The sequence below is a fragment of the Buteo buteo genome, chromosome 19 (genome assembly GCF_964188355.1).
Source record: "Buteo buteo chromosome 19, bButBut1.hap1.1, whole genome shotgun sequence".
NCBI lineage: Eukaryota > Metazoa > Chordata > Aves > Accipitriformes > Accipitridae > Buteo > Buteo buteo.
Genome location: NC_134189.1, coordinates 8,570,033 through 8,596,784, shown reverse-complemented (window position 1 = coordinate 8,596,784; position 26,752 = coordinate 8,570,033). Strand labels below are relative to the sequence as shown.

Here is a 26,752-nt window from a genome sequence, read left to right as displayed (position 1 = left end):
AGGCCCCGACCCGCCATTACGTCGCTGAGGCCGCGCGGGGACAACGGCAAAGCGCCGCACGTCGGGAACGCCCGGCGCCCTCCCCCACCCGGCACGTTCCCGCCTGGACGTTCCCCTCCACCAATCGGAGCCGCTTGTTCGGCCGGGGAGGGGCGGAGGGAAGGGGCGGAGCCGGCGCGCGCCTGCAGGCACCGCACTCGCCCGTTTGCCGCCCGGCTGCGCTCCGTCCGCCCGCCCGGCCGGCCGGAAGGATGTGCTCCCGGAAGTTCCGGTGCTGCCGCTGAGTGGGATAAACAGTAATGGCGGAGGCGGTGGCTCTGGGAACAACGGCGGGCGCCGCGGCGGCGGCGGCAGCGGCCCTGGGAGCATCCGCCGTCGCGGGAGCGACGGCCGCGGCCTTCGATTTCGCGGCCGTGCCGCCACCCGTCGTGGGGCCGGGAGGAGGCGGCTGGACCAAGCAGGTCACTTGCAGGTAGGCGCTGTCGGCAGCCGGGGTGGGGGGGTGAGTGTGTGGGGGGGTGGCGGTAGCGGTCGTGGTTGCGACCGTCCGTCGTCCCCCCCCGCCCCCCCCCGCGCGGCGGCGGCGGCGGCGGCCGTTTCCCTCAGCGCCGCTCCCTCAGCCCTCCCCTCCCCCCACGGTCACGTACGCGCGGCCGCAGCGCCCCCTTCCCCCCCCCACCCCCCCGGCCCGCCCCGCCCCGCCCGGCGCCCCGGGGGAGGCCTGCGGCAAACTGCGCAGCTGGCCCGGCCGGGCCGCGCCGCGCCCTGCGGCGGCTCCGGGCGGAAACCGGCCGCGGCGGCGGGACTTGTGGGGGATGTAGTGTGGCGGCGACGGCGGCGGCGGCCCATTGCCGGAAGTACCGGCTGGCGTCGAGCGCGCTGCGGGCCTAGTCTGCCCGAGCCGCGGGCGGGGGCGGCGCGGGCTGCGGCCTTTCTTCTCGGCCTTGCCTTACGGGAGGGTGTTCCCTGCGGCTCCGCCGTGAAAATCGCGTGTGGCTACCGTCCCCTCGCCTTCCCGGAGGGGTCGGAAGCCTCGCTGGCTCCTTATGAGGTGCCGCGGGCCACTTTTTATTGTGTGAAAATATGCCCGCAGTGGCCGGTGTGAAGGAGACTGTAGAAGGGAAGTCCTGTAACCGCGTTCCAGAAAATGCGATAAAGCAGGAAATACGGAATTGTTTTAAGTTCTTGCCCGTTTGAATCAAAATTTTAAAATGGAAACGGATTCGTGATTGATACAGCAAGAATTACTTATTAAACCAGAGAATGGGAATAAGTCATGATAGGCTGCAAAATGTGAGGAGTGCTGCTGCTTGAGTTACGTTAAGATTCCGTATGCTGCGTCATTTTCTATTTGTATTTTCCTTTAAACTGTATTTCTGATAAATCTTTTATATGGGGTTATGCAAATCACACTGCATGTTGTAAAGCTTGCCAGATGGACTATTTTTAAATTTACACTGCTGCTCTGTTTGCAGGCTGAAAGGAATATAAAACAGTTTTGTGAATGTAGAAAGATATTACTTTATATGAAAGCAAGTGGTAATCCAAGATTAGCATTAAGGAGCACCTGATCCTTTTTTTTCCAATGATTATTTTTATTTTTTTATTTAAATAAAATCGTAAATTACGTTTAACCTGAATATGCTTCTGAGCAAATACTTTTCAAGTCACTTGGAAGCAAAAAGGAACATCCCTTGGGCAGAAAGGGAAGAGGCTCTAGATCTCGATGTGAGCTCGGTCTCTCTTCTGCATATTTTTCCTTTTGTGCCAATTGCAGATTGAAATAGCAGTATTAAGAAACGTTGCTTGGCTTTCACAGGGATCTTCCTTGCTGTGTCTCTCTTTTGTGCTGTTAAGTATACCCTGCAGTATTTAACACATTCCTGTTAACTGTTGATCACTGTTTATTTTGGTTAATGCACTGTTAACGTGTCCATTTGAGAAGCGCTGTTTCTCAGCTCTCTCCCAGTACTTCTGCATACAAAGAGTCTTGCCTATGAATAACCGGGTTAATATTTGATTCATGGCAGTTAAACGTAGGCCAGTGACGAGGAAATGACCGGGTGTGATGCTTAGCTCGGCTTTTGAGTGAGCTGCAAGGGTATAGGTTATTGCTCCCTCTATGCAGATTGCCTCATAATTTCTGAAAATCGAAAGGCTCAATTAGGTGAAATGGATTGGTGAGATCTCCCCCCCCCCCCCCCCCCCGTAACAGGCACAATAAATCAATTTATTGAAGGCGGTAACTGTCGTAGTACAGAAGAAGTCGAGTTTATCAGTGCCATGCAGTGCAGTGAGTCTAACGAGCATATTTATTTACAAACACAGGACTAGTGGGAAGTTAAAGCTACTTTTTTGTAAGAGTTAACGTGAGCTTAAACAACGAGATCTGGGTTTTAGACCTAATGAACCTCTCCATTCTTTGTTCTTTTTGACAAATCCTACTAGTTATCCCATTGCTTGCTTGCTTATTGTTTATTTTTACTAGGCCATTCAAGTTGTAGACAGAGTAGCTTTCCTCAGACTTGAAAGTGAAATTAACAATTCTGACTTGAGCTTCTGGGGATGTGCGATAAGAATTTTGTTTTTCTAAGTTTGGTTTCAATAGGATGTATTCCTATTCAAGAAAATAATATTTCATACTATTAAATCTTGTTTTATCTTCGTAAATGAGCTTGAGGTTTTAACTGTGAGATGAAGGGGTTGAATTTTGAAATGCAGAGTTTTAATGTGATAGGTAGAGCAGTTTCCATTCTGAGTAACAGAGCACAATTCTATTTGTTTATAGGCTTTATTTGCTTGAATCTTCATATAGGTGACAGTAAATGCTGCCTGAAGAACTGGGAGATAGTAGTCCCTTCAGTATAAAGACTCAGCACTTCATGGCTGGTGAAGGAATACTGCTGTTTTATCAGAACTGATAGTTTTAGAATTGGTAGAATAAGTTCTTGCTGCTCCTTCGAATACCTGACATGATAAATTGGTTGGTTAATGAGTTTTATTATGCCAGTGTGATATCCTTGGGATGGATGATTGATACCTCAGAGTGAGAGACACAATGACTAAGATGAAGGACTTTGATTTCTCCTAGACGTCTAGTTTTGCAGATGTTACCCTTCTGCTTTTCTTGCATCTAAATTTCAGAAGTCTCAGGGTGAAATGTAGGAATTCATCATGTTCCTTAAGAGACAATAGAAAATAATTTTCATACATTGCTTCTATGGTTTAGCAGTTTTTAACGCTTTTGTGGTGTGTAATAACGTATAATCTTTTGATCTGGAATAAAACTGTAACTCTTAACTACTTTTTATTTAATGTTCTGATCCTTTTGTTATTGATATGTTTGAAATAAGAGAAAGAATGATGGTCCTTGCCAAGTTTCTCTGTCCTTCCAGGTTCAGATGGATACGTAGTTTTATTGAGAAGTAGTATAACCAACATTGTTTTCCAAAGACTTGACACTGTTAGCTCCAGATACTTACTTGTGTTTTCCAGATGTCATGCAATAATAGTTCAGGTCATCAAGTTGATGTAAATAGATTACATTTCATTTGTTTGTTTAATAACTGAACATAAATAAAACCCTTAGCAACTAATTGGTGTATTTTGAGAGTTGTCTGTGTGTTTGTATCTTTGCTGCTCTTTCCGAAAAGAAAGACTTAGCTGTCTTTCAATGTGAGGAATCTGAATTCGTGAAGTATGCCTCCTTCATTCAGTGGAGCACTAGTGATAAGGTGTGGAGTGCAAACTTCTTAACAGCCTGCTTGTATTGCCCCTTTCTTAGCTGCTCTGTTCTGGATTCCCCACTAGCTTCGTGCTGAAGGAGGTTATGGAGAAGAAGGGACAAGGCGATAAATGCTATTAAGACCTACTTTTTTTCTTTTCCTTTTTCTTAAGGTTACTAACTCATGTAGAATTTCATCAGCCGCTCATGTGGCTGAACGCCCACGTGCTGTGCTAGAACAGGGCGCCTGGCCTCTTCTCTGGGAATTGTCAGTCTCTGTATGGCACCTGAAGAAGCTAATGACTGCAGTTGGCTATTATCCTCAGGTTCCCTGTCTGCCAGTCATGGCAATGTCTCAATTTTTGAAGGAGGCCTGTCGCTGGGTGTGACATTCTAATTCAGCAAAACCAGTAGTTAAATAAACAAAGTGGGGTTACCTGAAAGCAGAATTAAGTGGCCTTGAAGTAGAGAACAAACCACACCTGAATAAGTAAACCCATTGCAAGCTTCAAAAGCTATGGAAAGAAGTATTGCATATTGATTTCACCAATAGGATTACAGGGGTAAAGACTTAATATATAGAAGTACTAGCTTCTTTCAGATGCTTCCATGTTCAGGATTTTAGACTGCAGTTATGTGTTTAACACTGCAGTGTCCTTTTGATAAAGGCATTGCACATTCTTTTTCTGTAGCTTATGGAAAGTAATAGAAGTAATATTATTCTAGCAATGGAAAACAATCTTCAGTAGATTATTACACTTTAAAGCGTCATGGAAATCAAGGTCATTGAAACCTGGATAAACTTGAAAATTTTAAGTATTCTAGTAAATCTATTGTAGCACTTGTAACATCTGACCTCTCTCCAGTGGTTGGAATTCCAGGGAGTTGGAGACATGATTTGCTTTATGGCCTTGGGCAAGTGTTTCTTCTGTACAGTTCCAAAAATTGCCCACTGGATCTTGTCTACAACTTGAGACTTTTGGATGTGCAAAGCCTGATTTCTGTGACTTTACCCTGTGAAAATCAGGATGTGCTATTTTGATCAAGGCATCTGTAACTAGACATGAGTTGAAATGTTTTTCAGTGATAAAATGCCAGTGCAGGCAACTACTACTTCTCTGTGGTTGTTCTGTGTGTTGGGATCACTCATGTTTTGTACAGTCATGCAGTGAACCGAACTGGGGAGCTGATCCGGGTTTGGACCCCGATGAGTTCTCTGGTCTGGTTCCCCATGCAGCCTCACCAAATTATGCTAGTATATCTGAATAGAGAAGATGGAGAGGGTTGCTGCCAGAGTAAGTGCTTTTTTTGGATGACAGCATCATAGATGCTCAGAGAAAATCCAGCTATATACTTGTCTTGATCCAGTTTTACTTTTTCAGATGACATTTAATGTATTCTCTGGGTACTTGACAGAATGCAAATTTCAGATATCCTTCTACATGTCACTGAGTGAGGCAGGTAACTCATGTATTTCTCAGTTTTCAAGGATCCTTTTTTCCTGTAACCAGAAACAAGAGGCTGGTATTGCTGTTGTGTAAAGCTACAGTTAAATTGAATACTTGGTGTGTGTAAAGATATTCTCCAACAGAAGTTTTGTTACCTTTCACCAAAAGTAATGCACTCTGTTTATTTTTTGATATTACCAAAGCATATTTTAGTCAAACACAGCAATTTCATGTGTGAAATGTTAAATTCTTTGTGACCTAAAAGTAAAAAACCCTACCTCTTGTCGACATGGGGGGAGTTGGTATAATCCTTAGAGAAACACATTTTTCTCTCCTCCCACCCCAGCCGCCTTGTTCAAATGAGGCAGAGCTTGCTGTGTAGGATTGCAGGCCTTTAAAAGTAACGTGTGAATTAAATTGAGCTTATGAGTGTTTCAGGTTTGGTTTTTTTCCCCTTATAGCCTACCATCTTAATGTAATAAATTGTGAGAACTTTCAGAATTATGCAGAATCTGTATTTGCAGAGGATTTTCTAACATAAGCTGGGAAAGAAGGAATGGGACTTGGAGCCCTCTTTCCTCTGTCTAACAAGCAGTGGGAGAGCCTGATTTTGAGGCTTACGTGTTCAGGGTAAGTTATGTTGACCAGGTACTTACTGATGAAAGTCCTCACTTCAGGCTAATGCCTTTCTCTTAGTCGCTTATTTCAGCCATAGTGGTGTCCCAACGCTTTGTTGGCTTAAGTAGCAGCGTGGCTGCGCAGTGGGGCTGAACAGTGATCTGATCTAGATTAAAAATAACGATGGGGGCAGCAAAAGGAATGTCAGGTTACATCTGAAGCTCTGTTCCCTGATCTGAGTCAGCAAGTGGCTATGAAATTGCGTGCCCCAGCAGGTGGGGGAAGCAGTGCTGTGTGGAAATCAGCAAAGGGTGGAGATAACAGTTGTTAACAAGAACAAATGTTTAACGACCCGAATTGTTTTTTACCCTATTGGTGTGTGACTCTTGCTTCTTAAAAGCAAGCCAGAAATTCCAGTTATGTTCTGGTTCCACGAGTTCGTGGGTTGTTCATTTTTTTGGCTTTGAGGTGGGTTTGTTTGTGGGTGGGTTGTGGTGGTGTGTTGGTGGGGGGGTGTGGGTGGTGGGTTTTTGGTGGTGGTGGGGGGTTCCTGCTTTTTTTTTTTTGTTCACAGTAGAGGGTGCTGTTTATGGAGTGTGGGGTTTTTTTGTTTTGTTTTTGTTACATCCTATTCCTGGTGTGTGCTGGCATAGCTGTTTGTGCAGCCACCTGGCAAACCTGACTAGGGTACTTGTATCTCTGGGGAGAATATCCTGCAGAGCCTCATCTTGGTCTTATACCACTTTTATGCAGGACCACATTTCTTGCCCGGTTACTATGCAGCTACAGTGTACAGACAGGTGATTGTTTTGAGTGTGAATTGCAGCCTGATGGCAAGTGTCAGCTGGTGGTCTACAAAACTGCTTTAGTTTTGGGGGGGGAGGAGGTTTGTTTGGTTTTTTTTGTTGTTCTTAGTACTTTGAATATACCACTGGTTTTGCACATGGAAGGTTATCAGCCCTCTTAAGACTTGCCTCAGGTTTTAATAGAACCCTAGTACTGGGTTACAAATGTAGGTCTGCTTATGTCGTTTGGTGAATTGTTCACTTCGATTTATCTGACATCTTAAAAATACAGCAGACTAAGTACCTATGCAGAAGTTCATGCAATTCAATGAGTTGACACCTTTTAAGTCTAGGAATATTGACTTGAACATGCTGTTTTGTGAAGAGCTATCCTAATCTTAGTTTGGGCTGCTGAAAGATGATCCTTCTGTCTCTTGTGCTGGCTGTACTGCTGTGTGGCTGCACAGTCAGCTGGTCGGAGGACCTGGTTCTTCTGCCTGCGTAGGTGTGGTAGTACCAATGCGAAAGTGTGTAACAGAACGAGGGCAGGACTGCCCCTTTCAGCAGCAGGATAGGTTTAGAAGGGTATAATCTGCATCTCAATCTTCCCTGAAGTGGTGTTTTATAGGCAAATGAAGAATTTCTATGACACCTCAATCCTAACAAATTTTTATTGTTTACCAGGTCCTGATATTTCCAATGAGTTCAGAGTTTGCAACTTGGTATCTGGGGCCACTGCTTCTCTTTGTAAACTGAAGTGTTGGTAAACATGTTGATGGATTCAGTTCTTACATAGTGGTTAGTTTTGTTTTGGTGTTGGTTTTTTTTTGTTTGTTTGTTTCTTGGCTAGTACTTCTATGTTGATTGGCAAAGATGTACTTAAACTTGTATTTTCAATTGTAGTTTTGATGTGAGCATACTGAGTCTGAATAGTTACAGTACTTTAAAGAAGCTTGTGTCTTCTAGGTTTAAATTTCAACTAAATGGAAAATCACTGTTCGGTTTTCTTGAATAGCTGAATTTGAGGATGCTCAATTAACCTCGTGTTATATGACATGCTGAAATTCAGTAAACTGCCCTCAAAAGCTTTGAAACTCCACTCAGTTCTTCCAATATAGGCAGCACAGTACTGAAGCAGGGTGCTTCTACTGAGTGTTTGGCTCCTATGGCAAAAACTAATGTGTATGTTTTGTCAAATGCAATTATCCATCATAAACATGTTTTGCATTCTTGGAGAGGAAATTACTTTTGATTGAACTATTTACAAATTCAAAATCAGCCACACCCTAAACAATTTTCCTGAGGGCTTAAATCTGTTTTGATTTTTGGGTTCAGTGGTGGGCTTCTCTAAGGTTTTTGTTGGTGTCAGAACACAGGAGCTAAAAGTAAAATTTTGTCCCCATCTACTTTGTCCAGGACTCTTCCTTCTCTGTGTCATAGCCCAGGATAAAGTTTGCTTCGCATGTTTTTTTTCAGGCATTTGTAAGCATAAGTCCCTAAATGTGCAGTGCAGTTCACTGGAACAGTTAAGGCTTCATCTTCTCTCAGATGTAATTTTTATGTTTATACTGGGACATGGTCCCATGAGTTGTTAGTGGTGTTCTTAATTCAGCATAGCTTGATTTATAGAATAATTTGTCATCCAGATACTTTTACAGCCTCAGTGCCTCTCCTTAATTCACAGTAATCTTCTGTCTTGCAGATATTTCATGCATGGAGTTTGCAAGGAAGGAGACAACTGTCGCTACTCCCATGACCTCTCCACTAGTCAGTCTGCCATGGTGTGCAGGTATTATCAGCGAGGATGCTGTGCTTACGGAGATCGTTGCAGGTAACAAAATGCATTTGACCATCTTGTAGGGGAGTAATTTCACTCAAAGTCCCCGAATAGAGAGCTCACAGAAAGGCAATAAATCTTAAAGTGTTTTCCTCTTTCACAGCAACTTCAGAAATCTGTAAAAATAGCTTCTTTTCACAAACTGCCTTCTCTTGCTAAATACTATAGTGTTTGCTTTGCTATGGAAATAAATAGCAAAGGCAAGGCGAGATGAAAACTGGTAAAAATGCTAGTTGTCAGGGTGTGGGGGATTTTTTGTTTGTTAATAAGAAGAGTATATAAATTAATTGAAATCTGAGACTACATTCAAACTAGCTGAACTGATGTAACTGAGTTACATTTGCTGAGTGGTCATAAAAGCCTGAACAGGTAAGATTTTTTTTTTTTTTTTTTCTGATTGTATGTGTCTCTTCAGGAATTGCTACTCTGACACTTGAACTGCCAGTTTGGAAAAGTAACTTGAGTGTAGTCATGTAGGTTCTAAAATACTGCCTGTACAAAATGGCCCTACATTATGAAAACATAATATGACTTAACCTATACCCCTGAAATTATTAAAAAGAAGTGTGAAGAAAGGAAACTGGTGCTTTCCTGGTGTAGCAAAGCTTTACAAAGGCTTAGGGATGTTTGCATCATCTTAAGTTCACTTTAAAATTTATCAGGAGTTTTAACATTCTCTCTTGTTGCAGCTCTAATGCATGATGAAATATTTGCATGGTGACTTCATATGGTAGTTCATAGTGAGCTTTATTTTCATGTTTAATATATGGTTACTATGTATAAGAAAGGTAACAAAAATAAGCCTCTCTGTAGCCTTGTATGTGCCAATGTTGCTTTCTTGACCATGTAGATCAGTGGTCCCCAAACTTTTGATTGCACACCGCATCAGTGAAAAACTTTTGAGCAGCCCCCCAATGTATATATACTTATAGATTATATATATCTACTACTGTACTAATACATTATGTACAATATAAAACATACAACAAAAATAAGAATTTTAAGAAGGATGTAATAAAGATGAAATAAACAATGCTTTATAAATATTTTAAGTCCAAAACAATTTTTGCTTTCACTAAAAGCATTATTAGTAACAATATTTTTTACTGACACTAATGTTGATTGAATATGCTTCACTATTTTTTGAAATCTTAGTTTAACATTTTGTAATATGGCGATTTGAAGGTCTTGTTCTAAGTTCAGTTTATTTCAGTACTTAGTTTTAATGGCTGTCATAGCTGAAAAAGATCTTTCACAAAGATATGTAGATCCAAAAGGAAGAAGTGTTTTGTTGACTGTGTTTACTAATGTGTGATACCCATTTTTCAATCCCATCTACCAATTGTGCAAAGATTTTTTTGTTAAAATTTGGTTAGTAAATTTCCTTCTTTGCCTGATGTCAATCAGCTGTTCTTGCAGACTAATTGGAAGGTGTTGCATTTTTATATTTTTAACAAATGGGTCCAAAACCCACTGAAACTCTTTGTTTGGAAGATTTTTTTTAAACATGTTAGAGAATTCTGTTTCCATCCAGGTTTTTTAAGTGTACAAGCTATTAGAGTTTTTTATAGTTGACATGCATCATTTTTGGCAACAAAATTGCATAATGGTGGAAATGTTTCAGAACAGCCATTTTCAAAATGTTGTCTCCATGCTTCAAGTTTCTTTCAAAAAGCAGTTACTTGTTCTTAAAGCATTGGCTTTACTTTGAAGGGACAGATTGAGTGTGTTTATTTTTTTGAGAATATTTGCTAGGTAGCATACTACTGACAGCAACTTGTCATCACAGAAGTGGTCAGCAAATTTGGAACACTTGTCTCTTTGTGAAAGAAAAATGCATAACTCAGCTTTGGCAACTTTTAAGTGCTTTACCACAAGATAACCAGCAAACCTCTGTGTAGAGAAGATTTTCATGGTTGCTCTCTATCTCATAACAAAGTGTTGTAAAGATTGGACTATTTAAAGGTCTTGTTTTTTTAAAAAATAACTATACTGATGACACTCTGTAGCACTTTGTGCGCTTCTGGCTCCCATCTTTGCTGCAATATCTTGCCTGTGAACCATGCAGTAAATGAATTTCTAGTGTGGTGCTATCTCTTGTAACCTTACCCTGGAACCTTTTTTTTTTTGGGTTGTAGTCAAAGCAGCAGCTCCATCAGTGGTTACACTTGGTTACAGTTTTTCCATAAAACATTGTTTTTGATAAAGAAGTAACTTACTGTTGAGAGTACATCTCCTCCAGTACATTTTTTTTAAATTTATTAAAGAAGTCACTTGTTGAGAATGTATCTCTTCCAGTACATCTTTTCTTTAGTGGCACACAAAAAGTAGTTCTTCATGTATTTCACTATTGAAACAGAATGTAGCAAATGTCATAAGCTGAGACATGTTAGAAATACCTGTACTTTCATCCAACTGTACAGCAAACTTCCCACACTGCGAAATTTGTTCTAATGCTTGTTTCTTCACATCTTCAGCAATGTTTTCTGCGTGTTTCCCAACAGTATTTGCTGACAAAGGACTGTGTTTTACTTTGTCACCATATTGTTTTCCATGCATTATTTCAGTCATTTTTACCACAGCAGGAAGAACAAGTGGTCCAATGGTATGTAGCTTTTTGTCTTTTACTATTATATAAGAAGCCTCAAAAAAGGCTTCTAAACTTCTATTGTGAAGTTTTGTAAAGTACTAGATTGAGTATCGCATGACTTGAAACATCTCTGAAAAAACTGTAGAGATTTGTCTTCATGTTCTGGATCTGTAGATTTTAAATGTCTTGCTAACTGTGATGGCTTCATACCACAATAGATGCTGAGGGCAAGGTTCACCATTAATAATAGTGGATGTAAATTCATATTTCAAGTAGTTGTCTCAGTAATCTCGATTTATTTATTCCCCCCCTGCCAAGTTCTTTCAGATCTGATTAGGCTGGCATTGTCTTTACCTTGTAATGAAGAGCTCGTGGTAGGAGTAGGAGAAGTGTTAGTTCTGACATTTCCTTGTTGTTTGCTTGTGCTCACATTATCAGTGTTGTCATCAGTCCACAGTTTATTTGCAGGAATCTTTTTAAGCCACTTGTTTGTTTTTCCAGTTAATTTAGGTAAAACAAGATAATATAATCTGTCAGTCCATTTAATTGGGCACAAACAAACTGCAATGTTTTGAAATATGCTGAAAGTGAGTGAACAAGTGAGGGTGCCACTGTCAACCCCGCTGCGTGGTGGAACACCTGCTCCTCCTTGAGGACACCTCGCGCATACCGTATGTGAGACCCTCTGACATACAGACAGAGTGAGGACACCGCTGTCAATCTGTGTGTTAAATATTAGTAAAACTTAATTCTTGTGTTTTTTAGAAAAAGGAAGCATGACAAGAAGTTCTAGTATTTTCTTCTTGCACCCCAGTGGATTTTCTTGCGCACCCCTTAGGGTGCGTGCATACCACTTGGAGACCACTGGTGTAGAGGTCTGAAGTTTTGACTTTTAAATTTGTGCTTCATAGCTTCCTTAGGAATTCAAAGCTGACATTTGGTTGGGAGCATCTCTTTAATATGCAAGAACCGTGAGACTTTGTTGTTTTCAGTCTGACGCGAGGTAAATGAATCAGAGTTGCTTAAAAGTTTTGTATGATCTCCAAAAATTCCCTCCCTTTATTCTTGAAATTAGTCGGCAAATATCTAAGACTTAAAAGGTACACATGTAATTTATTTTTCCATGTAGTCTACTAGTTGCTGGAAGACAGATTTTTGAGGGAGATGGTGCTTTCCTGTTGCTAGTGGGATCAAAGGTAGGGCTCAAAGTGTTCCAAGCGTCTCTTTCAACTTACTGTGGAAAATGATATTAGAAATAAGTAAAATTCAACATAAAATCTGAATGAGGCAAGATGCTCAGATACAGAAAAGAATCACTTATTTTGGTGGGGATCGCTGGAGCCATGCTGAAGGCAGAGCCAGCCTAGGTCAGGTTGCTCAAAGGTATTGTTCAGTCACGTTGTGATTTTCTGCAAGGATGAAGATCATGCAGCCTCTCTGGGCACCTATTCCAGTGTTTGACTACCCTCACAGTGAATTTTTTTCCTAACACTTAATTGTAACTTCTCATTTTGGACTTTTGTCTACTGGCTGTCGTTGCTGCACCTTTGACAAGACTCTGGCTGCATCTTTCGTGTAGCTTCCTACGAGGTAGTTGAAGACAGCAATATCTGCCCCTAGTCTTCTCTTTTTAAAGCTGAATGAACTAATTTATTTCATTCAGTAATACTCCACATGCATAGTACCTATGTGACCAATTTTGGACATAATTGAAGTTCATTCTATGTAAGTTAAGTAAAAATTGTGCATGCTGCTCAGTTTCCCCAAAAATCATGGATTACCTTCTGTTTCCTTAAGCAGTGCTGACATTACAGAAGTGGAAGCGTGTCTCTATAAAGGGTCATTAGTGGCTTTCTCTTTCAAGCCATTTCTAGGTCCTCCTTCAGAATAGTGTGCTTACATATTAATCAGTTTATTTCCAATACCTTGGGCTGCTTTATGGAGGTATCTTTTTGTGAAGAGTTGACATGATGTGTCTTAACTGTTTAGATATGAACATACCAAGCCACTGAAAGAGGAAGAAGTGACTGATGTGAATCCAGATGCAGAAGTTTATCCCTCAGTATCCTCAGACTTCGCATCACTCCCTGAAACGGTTGAAGAAATTATTGCTGAGATAGAAGATGAAAATATAGATCTGGCAGCTGCTGGAGTAGGTGCTGAAGACTGGGTGAACGCTGTAGAGTTTGTCCCTGGGCAGCCATACTGTGGACGTGGTAAGCTGATCATGGGATAACAGTAAATTTCTGTCATGGGTCAAGAATTTGTATGTAGTCCGTTTATTTTAATGCTTTTGGTTTTGTTGAGTACAGCTATTCATATTTATTTATCACTTCATGTGATCTGTCCGTAACTTATGTTTAAATTTTCTGATGTTAGTAGTCGGACCATTCCATGTCAGTTACTAACTACTGCTGTCCTGATGTTCTGAAACCAGGTGTACTTAAAGACAGTCTCTGCATAACTGGCTCCTTCTTGTTGTGGCTCTGAATGACTTGGAGAATCTCCTTCTTTGAAGTTTAGTTTGCATATGTGATGGGAGAAGAAAATACTGGCAATGCAATTAATAACACTACTCTGGAAAGATAATCTGCTGCCGTTGTTTTGGGTTTTTCTTGCAGTCTCTTAAAGGTTTTTTTGGTGGAGGTACGGATTACTGTAGAATGAATGGAAGCCTAATACTTGCTTTCATGAATCCCATGGCAGTTCAGACCAGAAGCTGAAAATCATTTATTTTAGTTGCCTTTCTGAGACTTGACTTTCTGTTACTGTGACAGGTCACGTTGAGAGTGAGATTGAAGAAGCTCATCGTATGGACCGGACTGTTTAAGTAGCATACTTGTCATCTGCTTTCCCTGCAGAAAGATAGCCCAAGGACTTAAAATTTAAGTGAAAAGTAGGCTCAAGGTGTTTACTTTAGCATAATTTCTAATATTTGGCTCTCTAAAACTGAAGGCTTATGGCCATGAGTACTCAAAATAATTGTTTGAATCCAAAATAGACACCTTGCATCCAGAAAATTTTGAAGTTGTCATACAGTGCTCAGATTATACTTTTTGTCTCCACAGCACTACTCAGAGTCTCAGATCTGAAAAGAGAATTACCTTCTCAATGTTACAGGGTGCTGCTGGAGCCTGCTCTGATCTGATTTGAGGAAGGGTGAAGAGGAAAGGAATGGTCAAGTGACATTAACATTTTGGTAGTGTCGTTGAGAAGTTTGATTATGGAATTGTTTGGTGAATCTGTGACTTGGGTATAGTCCAAAGGAATGAGAACTTGTCTTCTACCTGTTAATATGTCACCTTACTGTCATAAAAGATACAGCTTCTGTGTTTGAGATAGAGGATCCCCCTTTTTAAATACATTTAATCAGAATAGAATAATTTAGATTGGAAGGGACCTCTAGTTTTCGTCTAGTTCATTTCCTGCTCAAAGGAGGGTCTGCTATGTCAGGTTGACAGGGGCTTTGTTTATTTAAGTCTCTATCCTCAGACACGTTCAAAATGCCATAACCTTTCAGCAGCTTTTGCAGTGTTTGACTTCTTCCACAAGGAAAAACTCTTTCCTAGTATGTGATTGGATTTTTTTCCCTGCCTCAGCTTGCCTTCTGTCTCTTGTCCTGTGCACACCTGAGAAGAGTCTGGCTTTGTGTTGTTTGTTGGTTGTTTTTTTTTTTTCCTTTCCATTAAGTAGTTGAAAATAGCAATAAGATCGCTTCTTATGCTGAACTAGTCCAGTTTCCTCAGTCTCTCTTCATGAGCTTCATCCCCCTTAATGTCTGCGTGGCCATCCACTGGAAGCATTTCGTTGCTAGTTTGAACAGCCAGAGATCTTTTAAATACACCTCCTTACAGGAGAGCTGGTGCTTTCTCCTAAATTCCTGAAGCGTAAGAGCATTTCATTATACCTTTAACTCAGTTTTACTGAAGCAGTTCCTTTTTCTAGGGGGTCAGGCTTATTTTTTGTGGAAACTTGTGGCTACCACAGATTAAGTAAAGTAACATTCTCTTCTCTTAATCTTGTTTGAAATTCTCTGTTTTGTATCCTTTGAAATTTGATGTATTTTAATGTACAAACATACTCGGCTGTTTCTGTTCTGAACAGCGCTACATGATGCTAATTCCCATGGTGACTTCTTAAAAGCTGCATTTTGAAAACTTTATTTTTCTGGAGCCATTGTCTTTATTAAGCTATAAAAAAATGAAGCACCTTGCTGTAGTGATCACAAACATGTGTGCACGGTTCCACGGTATATGCTTTAAAGCCTTAAAGATTATTCTTGTCCAATGCCTGGAGAAATGTACAGGTACTTGGAAATTTTAAAATGAATCCTATTTCTCAAGATCAGCTAGAAGCCTGTGTGTTTTGTCTTGCAAATGCTGAAGATTCAGGGTTGGCAGCTTAACCATGTGTACCTTGGGCTATAATGCTCATCTTTTACTATGAGACAAGACATTCTGCTAATGCAGATGATTCTCTGATTTGGGACTAGACCTGATATCTTGAAGGTGACATCAAGGCCTAGCAAAGAAAATACTGGTGATTCTTCAGATATTCACTTGTTTGATCTGCAGCTGCACCATATTTCTATATGTGTTTTGCTGCTGCTGCTAGATGTTCTGGAATAATTGAGGGAGAGTGGAAAGGCAGAAATATAGGAAACACTCTGAGTTGGGTGGCTGTTTCCTGCTGCTACAAGATGAATGTATTTGATGCTACAAAGCGTGTCCAGGAGTGAAAACAGGTGGTGTGTGAATTGAAGGTAATGAACTAGTTTTTTCACTTGTATGAATTTAACCCTGTTGACTGTGAAATGGCAATGAGAAGATAGGGATTGGGTCCACCTACTGGAGAATAGTGGTTTTGAAAAGCGCAGACAGAATTGTAGAGAGTAAGTGTTGCTCTATGAGGGATGTTTGATTCCGAACTACTGAGGCAATGATGTCTTGTGAGTTTCTCTAATTTTGCTTTCAAAGAGGTAGCAAAACTGTAGCAGATACAGTGCAGTAGATACAGGAGATATGCATGCAGGGCTTTAGGTTATGGAAGCTAAGATATTCAGAAGTGAAAATACTAATTAATTTTTATTTCATAGAAATACAGCTCTTGCTGAGGGGAAGTGCTGGGACAGCACAGAAGACTGGGACTGGAAAACTAATGTCACTTTTAGCATGTTTTTCCCTCCCCAACCCTCTCATAATGTAGAAGTACCCAGAGCCATTATTAGACTGACATTCATAGATCTGTATCTTCTTGTCTAGATGTCTAGTCACTAAGAACTGGTTGTACTTTTTTTGTGCAAGCATGGTATTGTGGACTGGGCTAGAATTTAGTAGCTGTACTGTGCTTGTTGACATAAGTAGTTGTTGTTGGTGGTGGCTTGTTTGTTTAAAGTAACAACTCTATACTTGTTTTGTGCCAAGATGTGAAGTTCTGCTCTCTCCTTTCATGGACCAGCATAATAAATAAATGGGTTTCTAAGTCAGTCTCTGGAGGGGTAAGACTTCAAAGGCTTCATTCTCAAAGAACCTCAAGTAATAGAGTGGGTTTTGGGGTTTTTTGTTTCTGTTTTTTTTTAAACAAATAAAACCCTTTTTGAATAAAATTTTGACAAAAAATACCCTTGAGAGGAGTGCAGGTGATTGGAAATTTTTTCTCTTAGGAGCTTCAAATGTGCCTCTTCTTTCAAAGAATGCATTTTCCAGGGATATAGGATTGCCTTAAGTAAAGATCATCTTCCCAGCCCCATTAAAAGAAGTACTTTATCACTTGATTCCTTTGAAACTCAGCTGCATTTGTCTGTCTAGTAGGCTTCTGCCCATCCATGCTATGATCTACTAAACTCTCCTTCCTCAGTAAGGGTCAAACAAGATGTCAGAAGTCATGTGAAGCAACTAGGTAAAAAATCTGTAACATTAACTAGAAAAAACACTGACAAAAATGACAGTTGAGGCAATAGAAACTGATTGGTAGTTGTGATTTTTGTTACTTCTTTTGGAAGTGGAGACCATGGATTTCAAAAGGGGGGGTGGGGGTGGAAATTTCCGTTAATAAATACAAATTTTCATATTATGTTCAGCTACTCAGAAGAGTAGGTGGAACCTACTATATGGTTACTTCTTACTTTTTTGGTGCCAGTTTACTAGAACTCATGGGAAAGAAGGGGTAATGAAGCTTTTTTGGTTGGAAATCTCTTACTGAAAAATGAGCAGGTTGACAGTTGACTTGCTACTCTGTCAATCACTTGCTTTTTGAAAAGTATGTTTCTAGCAAACAGACTGATCCAAGATCAGTGTGAGTGACCTCTAATGTCAGAGATGGTTCAAGAAGCAGACTTGAACTTACTTTGAGAGCCAATATTTTCCTATGCTAATCTTCAATATTTGCTTATGCCCCAAAACTGTGAGCTCTGAGGGACCTGCTTTTTCCTTGCATGTCCAGAATCTAAGAGGCTGATACATACTGATTGTATCTCTTTGCTCCATGGGGATGAAAACTGAGCGTGCAGTCTCTGATTTTTTTTTTTTTTTGAGGAGTCTGTCCTTTACTTTTACTGATCCAGGTATGCCTTTGATACTTTTTGCTTACTACTCCAAATCTAGTGCTCAAACGGCTTATGACAGTTACACTTTCTTATAGCCTAGATGACTTTTTACTCTTGTAACAGCTACTGGTTATGTAAACGAAGCTCAGTTGCTCTTCTTCCTGGTGTTTATTCTGAATATAGTAATGCTTTCTTGTCCTCCTGTGTTTATTATGTCTTCAGTTTCAAACCGACTGCTTTTGTCTTAAAACTTAGTTTATCATCCTACTTAATGTAATTATCTCAAAAGGCTGTTTGGCTTGTGGTGACACAGACAAGTGTATGTTCAAGAGGTACAGGGAGAAGTGTTAGGCAGTAGCTGTCTAAATGGGGAGGAGAAATGATACAGATTTCAGTTCAGTTTAGAATTAGGTAAGGGAGTTTACTTAAGGATTTTGCAAAACTGATGGCTAGCTTAGAATGCAATGAAAATATTCTGAATTTCAGTTCCTTAAAGCTAGGTTTACATGTCTGACTGACACCAGATATCTGTTTAGGATAGGCTTTTTGGCAAATACCTGGAATCAAGTTAGTTTGAGAGGTGTGGACCCAGCTTTTGTCTGTCATGGAGATGCATGGGAGTCTAGAAGTGAAAGTCTGTTGTCCAGGCTGAACAACAACGTGCTAATTAACCTGCACATAAGGAACTGCTGGTGTCGTGTTTACATACTGGTGTTTTGTTATGCTGGATATACCTGTTATTGCTTCAGCTGTGTAATTTCTGGGAAAAAGCCTGTTGACTTTAGCTGATCTGAAATTGATTCTCAAAGCAGTGATAGATTTGTAACCGTATTTAACTGTTGCTGAACCAGTTATTTTTATAAAAATGTACTTAAGCTGCTGAGGATTAATGAGATTTTTTCCAGTGCAGACTTAGGCTGTAAACGGATCTGAATCTGGCCACTGAAACCTTGATAGCTTTAGTCTTGTCTGGGTTGAAGGATGAAGAAATTGGTCATGCTTTCTTGAGTGGAAAAATAACTTAGTTCAGGTTGAGGGTATGTGAAACTTGGACTGAAATGAACTTTGGTTGTTTTTATTATTCTCTCTGGATAACTTGAGCAGGGTTACCCAAAGATTACTTTGCATTAAAACAGTGTATTCTTGCTCCCAATGCTCTCAGTCTGAATTTATTGCTTACTGTCCTTAATTTTGTTTCCAGCTGCTCCTTCCTGCATTGAAGCACCCTTGCAGGAAATGGTGATTGAGGAAGAATATGAAAAGCAGCAAGTAGATGTGGAGATAAAGAAGGAGCTGTGCCCCTATGCTGCAGTAGGAGAATGTCGTTATGGAGAAAACTGCGTGTATATTCATGGGGATGTGTGTGATATGTGTGGACTGCAGGTCTTGCATCCAATTGATGCTGCACAGAGATCCGAGCACATAAAGGTAAGCAAACAACTGTCTGGTGTTAAACAGCTCTAAGTTACTGCTTCTTAGCTGCCCACAATCACTTGTCACTAGTTTCCTTTCATTTGAAGGTGCATGCAGGTCAGGCAGTGAATGAAATTCCTGTTGTAAATTGGACTGTTTCCTGTCAGGGCCATATTTAAAAGCAGCTGGGTTTCCTTATCTGTGCTGGGAGAGCAGTCTGCTTAAAGATACTAAAGCTTTGTTCTTTGCCTAGTAAAACGGGGTGGTCTTTTAGATTGCCTTTCTCATGTTTAAAAGCAATGTCTGAAGAAAGGAATTTGAACTCTGTATTGATTGTTCCCCTCCGAGCAAGTTTGTTTTTTGGATAAAGATTTTTCAGCTTAATCATACTCCATTCATTATGCAAAACAGCAGAGTAAAACTGAGCTTGAAAACCTGCTTAGAGTTCACCAGGTGACCAGTTGTCTCTGGAGTCGTTTTCTTTGTCTCTCCTTTTCAGTCTTGCATTGAAGCTCACGAGAAGGACATGGAGCTTTCATTTGCCGTCCAGCGTAGTAAAGACATGGTGTGCGGGATATGCATGGAGGTGGTGTATGAAAAAGCTAATCCTAGTGAGCGCCGCTTTGGGATCCTCTCCAACTGCAGCCACACTTACTGTCTCAAGTGCATCCGCAAGTGGAGGAGTGCTAAACAATTTGAGAGCAAGATTATAAAGTGAGGCACTTTCCCATTTCGATTGTGCTTTGTTACTGTGGAAGAACTTAGTAACTTGTGACAACTTGCAACAGACTTCCAGATGCAGACTGCACAGAGACTGCATTAAATGCATACTAACTTTAGTTTGGAAGTGAAATAATTGTTAGGGATAACATGTACACTCTGATTTGGTTAATATGGATTAAGTTTGCAAAACTCAATTAATGGTAGAAAATAACTTTCATGTATTTAGTAGCATGTTGTCCAGTGGTTACTGTTTGTGTCTTGGACACCCAGCCAGGAATCAGAAAACAGATTAACCAGTTCAGAATGTATGCTTCTTAATTCATTACCGCCCTAGTTCATTAATTAGTTGACAAAACATTTTTCCATTGAAAGGCTGTTCTAAAAAAACAAAGTTCCAATCAAATAAATACAGAAATCAAACGAAAATAAATTTATTTAACTGTAAAGAAAAAGGAGTCTGTGTGAAGTGTTTTTTCGAGCTTTTCTGAGACAAGCTGACCAGCTGCCATTGCCATTGAGTTCTTGGAGAGTTTAGGTTATCTTCATGTGTAAGAGAGTCTAGATTGAAAAGCTCATACAGCAAGTGTGTGGGTACAATACATCTTTAAAGATGGATATATGTGCCATGACTTGTAATTTAGGAGAGCGAGCGCCCTGTAATGTGGAATTTTGCAGCACAGTCTGTTCATTCCCCAGGTCCTGCCCAGAATGTCGGATCACATCTAACTTTGTCATTCCAAGTGAGTACTGGGTGGAGGAGAAGGAAGAGAAGCAGAAACTCATTCAGAAATACAAGGAGGCAATGAGGTATGAGCGCTGCAGCCTTTGTCAAGTTGAGACTGCAGAGATAAAGGCACACCAGGAGAAGGGTATTGGTGTAAAGCCCTCTCACACCTCCTTTCCACCACCACGTGTGGAGTGCGTCCTTGCCTATCTGCCCACAGATGCATGCAACCACACAGTCGCAAAGCTATTCCTATGTTCTTTGACCTCAATCTTTCCCTTCTATAAGCAAAACGCTGGTGGTGTAGCCATAAGGTAGTACAAGCTTGTGCACTGCGAGCCATCAGTGTCCCTATGCATGCATCAACCCACACACATTGTGTAATACATCATTTCTGCACGTCGGTGTTATACTGACAAAATACCTTCAGCTCCAAATGGTACCTGAGATCATTTTGGACTACAGGTAAATGCAATTCTGAAGTCTGGTTGGGGTCTGCTGTGAGTAAGGGTTGCGATATTTTCCTTTCCAGCAACAAGCCATGCAGGTATTTTGACGAAGGCCGTGGGAGCTGTCCATTTGGAGGGAACTGTTTTTACAAACATGCCTATCCTGACGGCCGCCGAGAGGAGCCACAGAGACCCAAAGTGGGAACGTCAAGTAGATACCGGGTCAGTGCTGCTGTTTTTTGTCCTTTCTATACAGAGAGAGTGCAAGAGGAGTGTGCGTTAATTCAGCTGCTTTGAGAAGAGGACAGGGAAATGTTGACACTTTTTTTTTTTTTTTTTTTTACTTCTGATAGACCTCTGTAATGGTGAATTTGAAGGAGGCTGTAGTCTAAAGTTTGTGAATGCTGGAGGCCAAGATGGAAAGAGTGAATTTTAAAAACTTTCCTAGTACACCAACATACTGAAGTAGAAATGTTGGGTAGCATTAATAGGGGTGTATAAGGGTAAATTCTACTGGAGGTCAGTGTCTCCCTGAAAGAGAAACATGGTTTCTTGCATGTCAGGCAGTATGCTGGGGGCTGAACCTTGTCAGCCTCTGGGAAGACTCCTACCTTGTATTGCTTGGTCACCTGGGGAAATGTTTGTGTTCCACTTGCAGGCCCAGCGGAGGAATCGGTTCTGGGAGTTCATTGAGGAGCGAGAGAATGGTGATCCATTTGAGACCGACGAGGATGAGGTGGTGACCTTTGAGCTTGGTGAGATGTTGCTTATGCTGTTGGCAGCAGGAGGTGACGATGAGCTAACGGATTCCGAGGATGAGTGGGACTTGTTTCATGATGAGCTGGAAGATTACTATGACTTGGATCTATAGCACCTGTCAGTGGAGTGTGGACTGTCATCTTGGCTTCAGGCAGTAGCTATTACCTGTGGTGTTGTGGCAGTGCCTGTGTTTCTCCTAGGCAGGCCAATCAATTCCAGGTGCTGTTGTAATAACTTTTACCCAGGGTCTGTCTCTTCCCATCCCCTCCCACCCCAGGAGTGTTGTTTTTCCTCTGTTTAAACAAATAACAAGAAAGAAATCTTAAAAATGTTAGTTTTTGTAAAAATGAATTTAACTGTCAAACAGTTAGCTTAGGTTTGTTGCTTCATCTGTGTACCCAACAGAGTTCACCCAGTTCCAGGGTTAAAGTGTTTACAGGACTTCCACACTCATTTTGAAGAGCCCAGATACAAAAATGAGCAGTGGCCATGCAGTGGGGATGTAAATTGGCTGATGGCCTTTCTTCTGTCTTTGTACCAATATTTCTGACTTGAGGCCAGATACAAATACTCTCTTTCTGGCATCAGCTCTGTTCCAGCCCCCTCATGTACACATCTTCATTTGTGATTTTGGTCTCTTGTTTACTTGCACATTACTATTACTACTGTGTAACCAGAACCAGGTGTGAACGTTCTGGGTTTTTACTGTGTTTAGCATGAAAGGAAAATGTCTTTGTGAAAGGAGAACTCTCTATGTGTATATACAGATAAATGTAGAGTTGGACCTCAAGGATGGGGAGACTCTGTGTAAGTTAAAAATAACAAAACCATCTTTCATCCCCTCTTGGTGCATGAAGTCTAGCCTCCAATTGGACATGAAACTGGTTTAGTGGTCTCAGCCCAGTCTGTGGCAGTGATCTTAACTATCGCTTAACTTAATAGATGGCACTCCCTAATACGCCAGCTCTCTTTCATGTGTATGATTAGGGTTGTCCAGGAGCAGAAATCCAGTTAGCCAAGGTGGGGTCAGAGGAACACCAGAGAGGCCCCTTTAGCTTTATCGCTCTGTAAGTTTTAGAACTTGGTGTAACCACTTAAGCCGTGAGCTTCACTAGGGAATGGCTGTGCCTGTCAGCTGGTTTGAGGTACACGTGCCTCTCAGCATCTGAGTTGGGCAGGTTGCCTGGTAAAGCTGTTCAGTTTATGTGCGTTACTGCTTACAAAGGCAGTCATGCAGTTTCTGGCTGTAATTTGCATTGAGAAATTACTTTGCCACCAAAGCCCCAGCACAGGAATTTTAACCTTGCATTACATTATTGCTGTTTTTTATTGACTCGTGGATGCCCCGTGATCTGTTCTCCTGCTGCTCTTGTCCCCTAGACTGCCTCTCCTTTCACTTTTAAATGGAATGAGAAATTGTTCTGAGGTCTATAACGTATTGTTTTGCAGCTGCCTTTTGTAAGAAGCACTTTTCCCAAATAAAAAAAAATCAAAAAAATTAAACAAGGAGTCTGTCTGTTCTTTTAAGTTTGAAGCTTCTGTGTTTCAGCTTGATTGATTATTTTTGTGTGCATTTCTGTAAGTATAAAGGCATTTATGTCACTTATTCTTAACTCCTGCAGAATCGTTTCACACTAATACGGAATTTTAACTTGGTTATAACCTTTCCAGCAAAGAGCCTGTAATGTAAGGAACACCTTCTGAACAGACAGCTGAGACAGTTGAACTGTTGAAGGAATATATGGGGCCATTAGTGGGAACAGACGTGGCTTACTTTCTCAGAAGTAAGTTGTGCACTATGGTATTAATTTTATTTGTTCAGGACAAAGTCAGTTGCAGTACATATTGTATTGATAGTTTCCTGTCATAATGCTGTTTGGACAGCAAGTCCAAGCATTGCTACAGGCCACTTCCTGAGAATCGACATGCTGCTTTAAGACTGTGTGTTTAGAAAAAGGCATTCTTCTGCAGAAAAATTTGGCAGTAAACTACTAGAAGCATATTCAGATGCTGAGGGATATGACCATGAAAAGTTTTAACTGAACAGTCTAAACCCATCTTTGGGTTGGTTTGGTTGGTTTTTTTCCAGAGGCAAGTAGCAGAGGGAGAAAAGGATTTGAATGTAACTTGCGCAAATGACATTTAAAACTGACAGGGAGAAACAGAAAAAATGAAAAGTTTTGAAGCAGAGCTAGCTTTTTCTCCCCTACACAGTGAACATAAGTTGTTAATATCTTATTGGAAGGTTGCATTCAAACATAAGTTTCACAAAGATGTGTTCTGCTAAGATGGAAAAAGGTAATGAATTTGCCAGCCAGAGCACATGCATCAGCTTTCCTTCATAAGGGGTCATAAATGGCACGCTTACTTTTTGTGGGGGTGTACATGTGGCACAATGGTGGATGCTGCTGCTTCTAAACCTACTTCTGTATGTGTTACAGGGGAAGCTGAGAATATGCAAGTGACTTGCTTTGGTGGAGGCTGTTCTGTCTAGCTACACAGTGACTGATGTATTCAAGTGTGACAAGTAGTTTCTGTTGATCTCTTGCTTTGAAGAGATGGGGTTCTTGTTCTGTAAGTTAAAGAACTGCATGTATTTGTCATCAAGCAGTACTGCTGTGCGTCACTTGCTGGTGGTAGGCCTGTTTCTAAGCTTGCTGTTGAACTATGATTTCCACATCCCCCACCCCAAACTGGAATGACTGAAAAGAGTAGGGCCTTTGAAATGACTGAAGTATGTTAGTAGGCTGCTATGTTTTTCCTCTGTAAGAACAGGAATAAATTCAGTAGATTTAAATGTAAAAATATGGGTGGTGATGACTTAGGCTGTGCTACATTTTCTTTAAGCAAATACTCAAGGTACAGAAACTGAAGAGGCCAATGAGAGTAGTGTCAAGATGAAAAAGGTATGAAGACTCCATAAACTCCCACCAGCAAAATCTTTTTTTTTCCTGAAGACTATTGTTTTGAAATTGACACATGCTCTCACTTTAAGTGCCTTGACTTTACTCCCTATGCAAGAATATATACATATGGTTTGATATAAAATTTTGCATCTTGTGCTAAGTGCAAAATAAGCGTCTGCTGCCCATTCTAATTGGTCTGAATGTGATCATACAAGCAAAGAGCGCTTCTTGCTACCTCTGTTGCTTTTTGTTCAAATCTTGATAGGACAGCTCTTTCCCAATGGTAACCCAAGGTGTATTGTAATCTTGCTGAGGGGATGCCTGGTTCATTTAATGAAATACAAGTAACTCTTTCCTGCTACAGCAGGTACAAAATAGATTTCTGTTTGGAGGATACTGTGAGGTATGAGGTGTCTCAAGCTTGGAACAAAACTTGCATAGGTGGAATTATTAACATTGCAGCAGTGTAAAATGAGGGAATTCACATGTAGTCCCTTAGGACAGAGATACAGTACAGGACTGCGCTGTTGGGATCAGATTGCTACAAAGTCAGTTTTACTCTGGTGCTAGCATTAGAGAGGCATTCTTAAACTGTACTTGGTGAGCCTCACTTCAGGTAAGCAGAACTAGACAGACCTGGCAGTGAAAACTGTAGTATGCAGTGATGTTTATGGACACAGCTGGAGCAAGGAAATGTGAGGTTGCAAATATGCTAAATTTCTGCCCTTACTTGCTGCTGTTGCTTTTATCCATGGGTATGCTATTTGTCACTTGCAGTCAAGCCAGAGTCAACATCTGTTTGGCAATAGCTTGATGTGATTGCGTAGACAGAGCCTGTGCAGGCAGTTAAGGTAAGGTCGATTTTTAGAATAACAGCACTAGAAGTGCTTTAAAAGACTTTAAAAAGTCCTACCTCTCTTAAACTGCAAGTTCCTATTAAAAGTTGAAGTACTCTTAGGTAGAAGGGGCTCTTGGCCTATCTAAAACTACTCTCAGAGGACTCATGATATCCCAGCATTGCCTGTTGTAGTTCCAGTCCTTAACACCCTTGCTTGAGAGGTGCTTGAAAATGGCTACAGGAGTCAGCGTGTTGAGCAATGAGTATTTAAAGCCCCCCTGCCTGTAGCCAAATGTGGTGGCTGGGAACCAAGATGTATAAAAATCTGCCTGTTGGCAGCCCACAGCTGGGAAGGGGCAGCTCTAAACAGTGCTGTGGTTAGAGCACTCGCCTGGCTGGGGGAAGCTTCAGTTTCAGTTCCTTGTCCAAAAGTGCAGGCACGCATCTCCTTCCTGCAAGAAGGCTCCAGGATACAGCATGCTTTCTCTGTTCAGGGCCTGAAAATTGCTTTCTCTGTCTCATTTCCAACTATACTTAAGCATTAACTGGAATGATTAGATAAGAACATGAGCTTGTGTTGTTAAGAGCCTCCCTGTTATGTACAAAAAAAAGCTTGACCACACAGGCGGTGCCATGTGCCTTCCACATCACTGGGTTGCACTTATGTTTGATTTTAAGCCTGTCAGCTTCTGGGAGGTGTCAGTTTGCTCCATTTTAAAATGCTTCTAGGTTTTTTTGTTACCCTGTTACATGGGTGCTGCTTCAGTCTCACCTGGTGTGGCTGTGATACCAGTGCAAGTAATGTGCCACAGCTAACATTCAAATACTTCTTCCAAGTAGATAAAAATTTAACAAGTGAACCTTTGAGCTGCATGTGCAGCTTTTAAAACTGTGGGACAGTAGTAGTTTTTAGGATAGCATTGTAAACAACATCTACACTTTGTACAAGTGCATTAGTGATGCTGTCAGGAAGCACATTGAATTGGCATATGATGTTGCAGGAACAAACACATTAATATAATGTTCCATAGCAGTTAATGCTACTTCCATTGTCATAGCTGCATGCTTCCATCTGCTCTGTGATGGGGAGGGGCATAACAGCATAACAGAAGTTACACTGTGCTTTTAATCTAGGGGTTGCTCTCTTGCAGCCTAGAATAACATGCTATAATAAAGGAGGTTTTTTAGGTTTATACCTTTCTTCGTGTATTACCTCATGAGTAATACTGTCTACTAATAGACACTTTGAAGAACCTTCTTGTTAGCAGCTGCTGCAGCTTGCCTTTTAAGCTGTCCTCATGTGAATGAAAAGTGACCCTATGGAAACCATTCAGTAGAACTGCCCAAAGGGCTTGTGGAAGATGCCAAACAGAACCAACCAAAAGAGGTCACGT

General features: G+C 41.0%; 1 protein-coding gene across 1 annotated transcript; it reads left to right on the top strand.

Moving 5' to 3' along the window:
* Positions 1–216: 216 nt before the first annotated feature.
* MKRN1 (makorin ring finger protein 1) lies at positions 217–23,120 on the top strand. The gene is made up of 8 exons (XM_075051995.1): positions 217–472; positions 8,278–8,406; positions 12,992–13,218; positions 18,748–18,974; positions 19,459–19,673; positions 20,379–20,489; positions 20,939–21,077; positions 21,514–23,120. Exons 1-8 carry the CDS (start codon positions 300–302, stop codon positions 21,724–21,726), a joined length of 1,434 nt encoding a protein of 477 aa, XP_074908096.1. The 5' UTR covers positions 217–299; the 3' UTR covers positions 21,727–23,120.
* Positions 23,121–26,752: the final 3,632 nt, after the last annotated feature.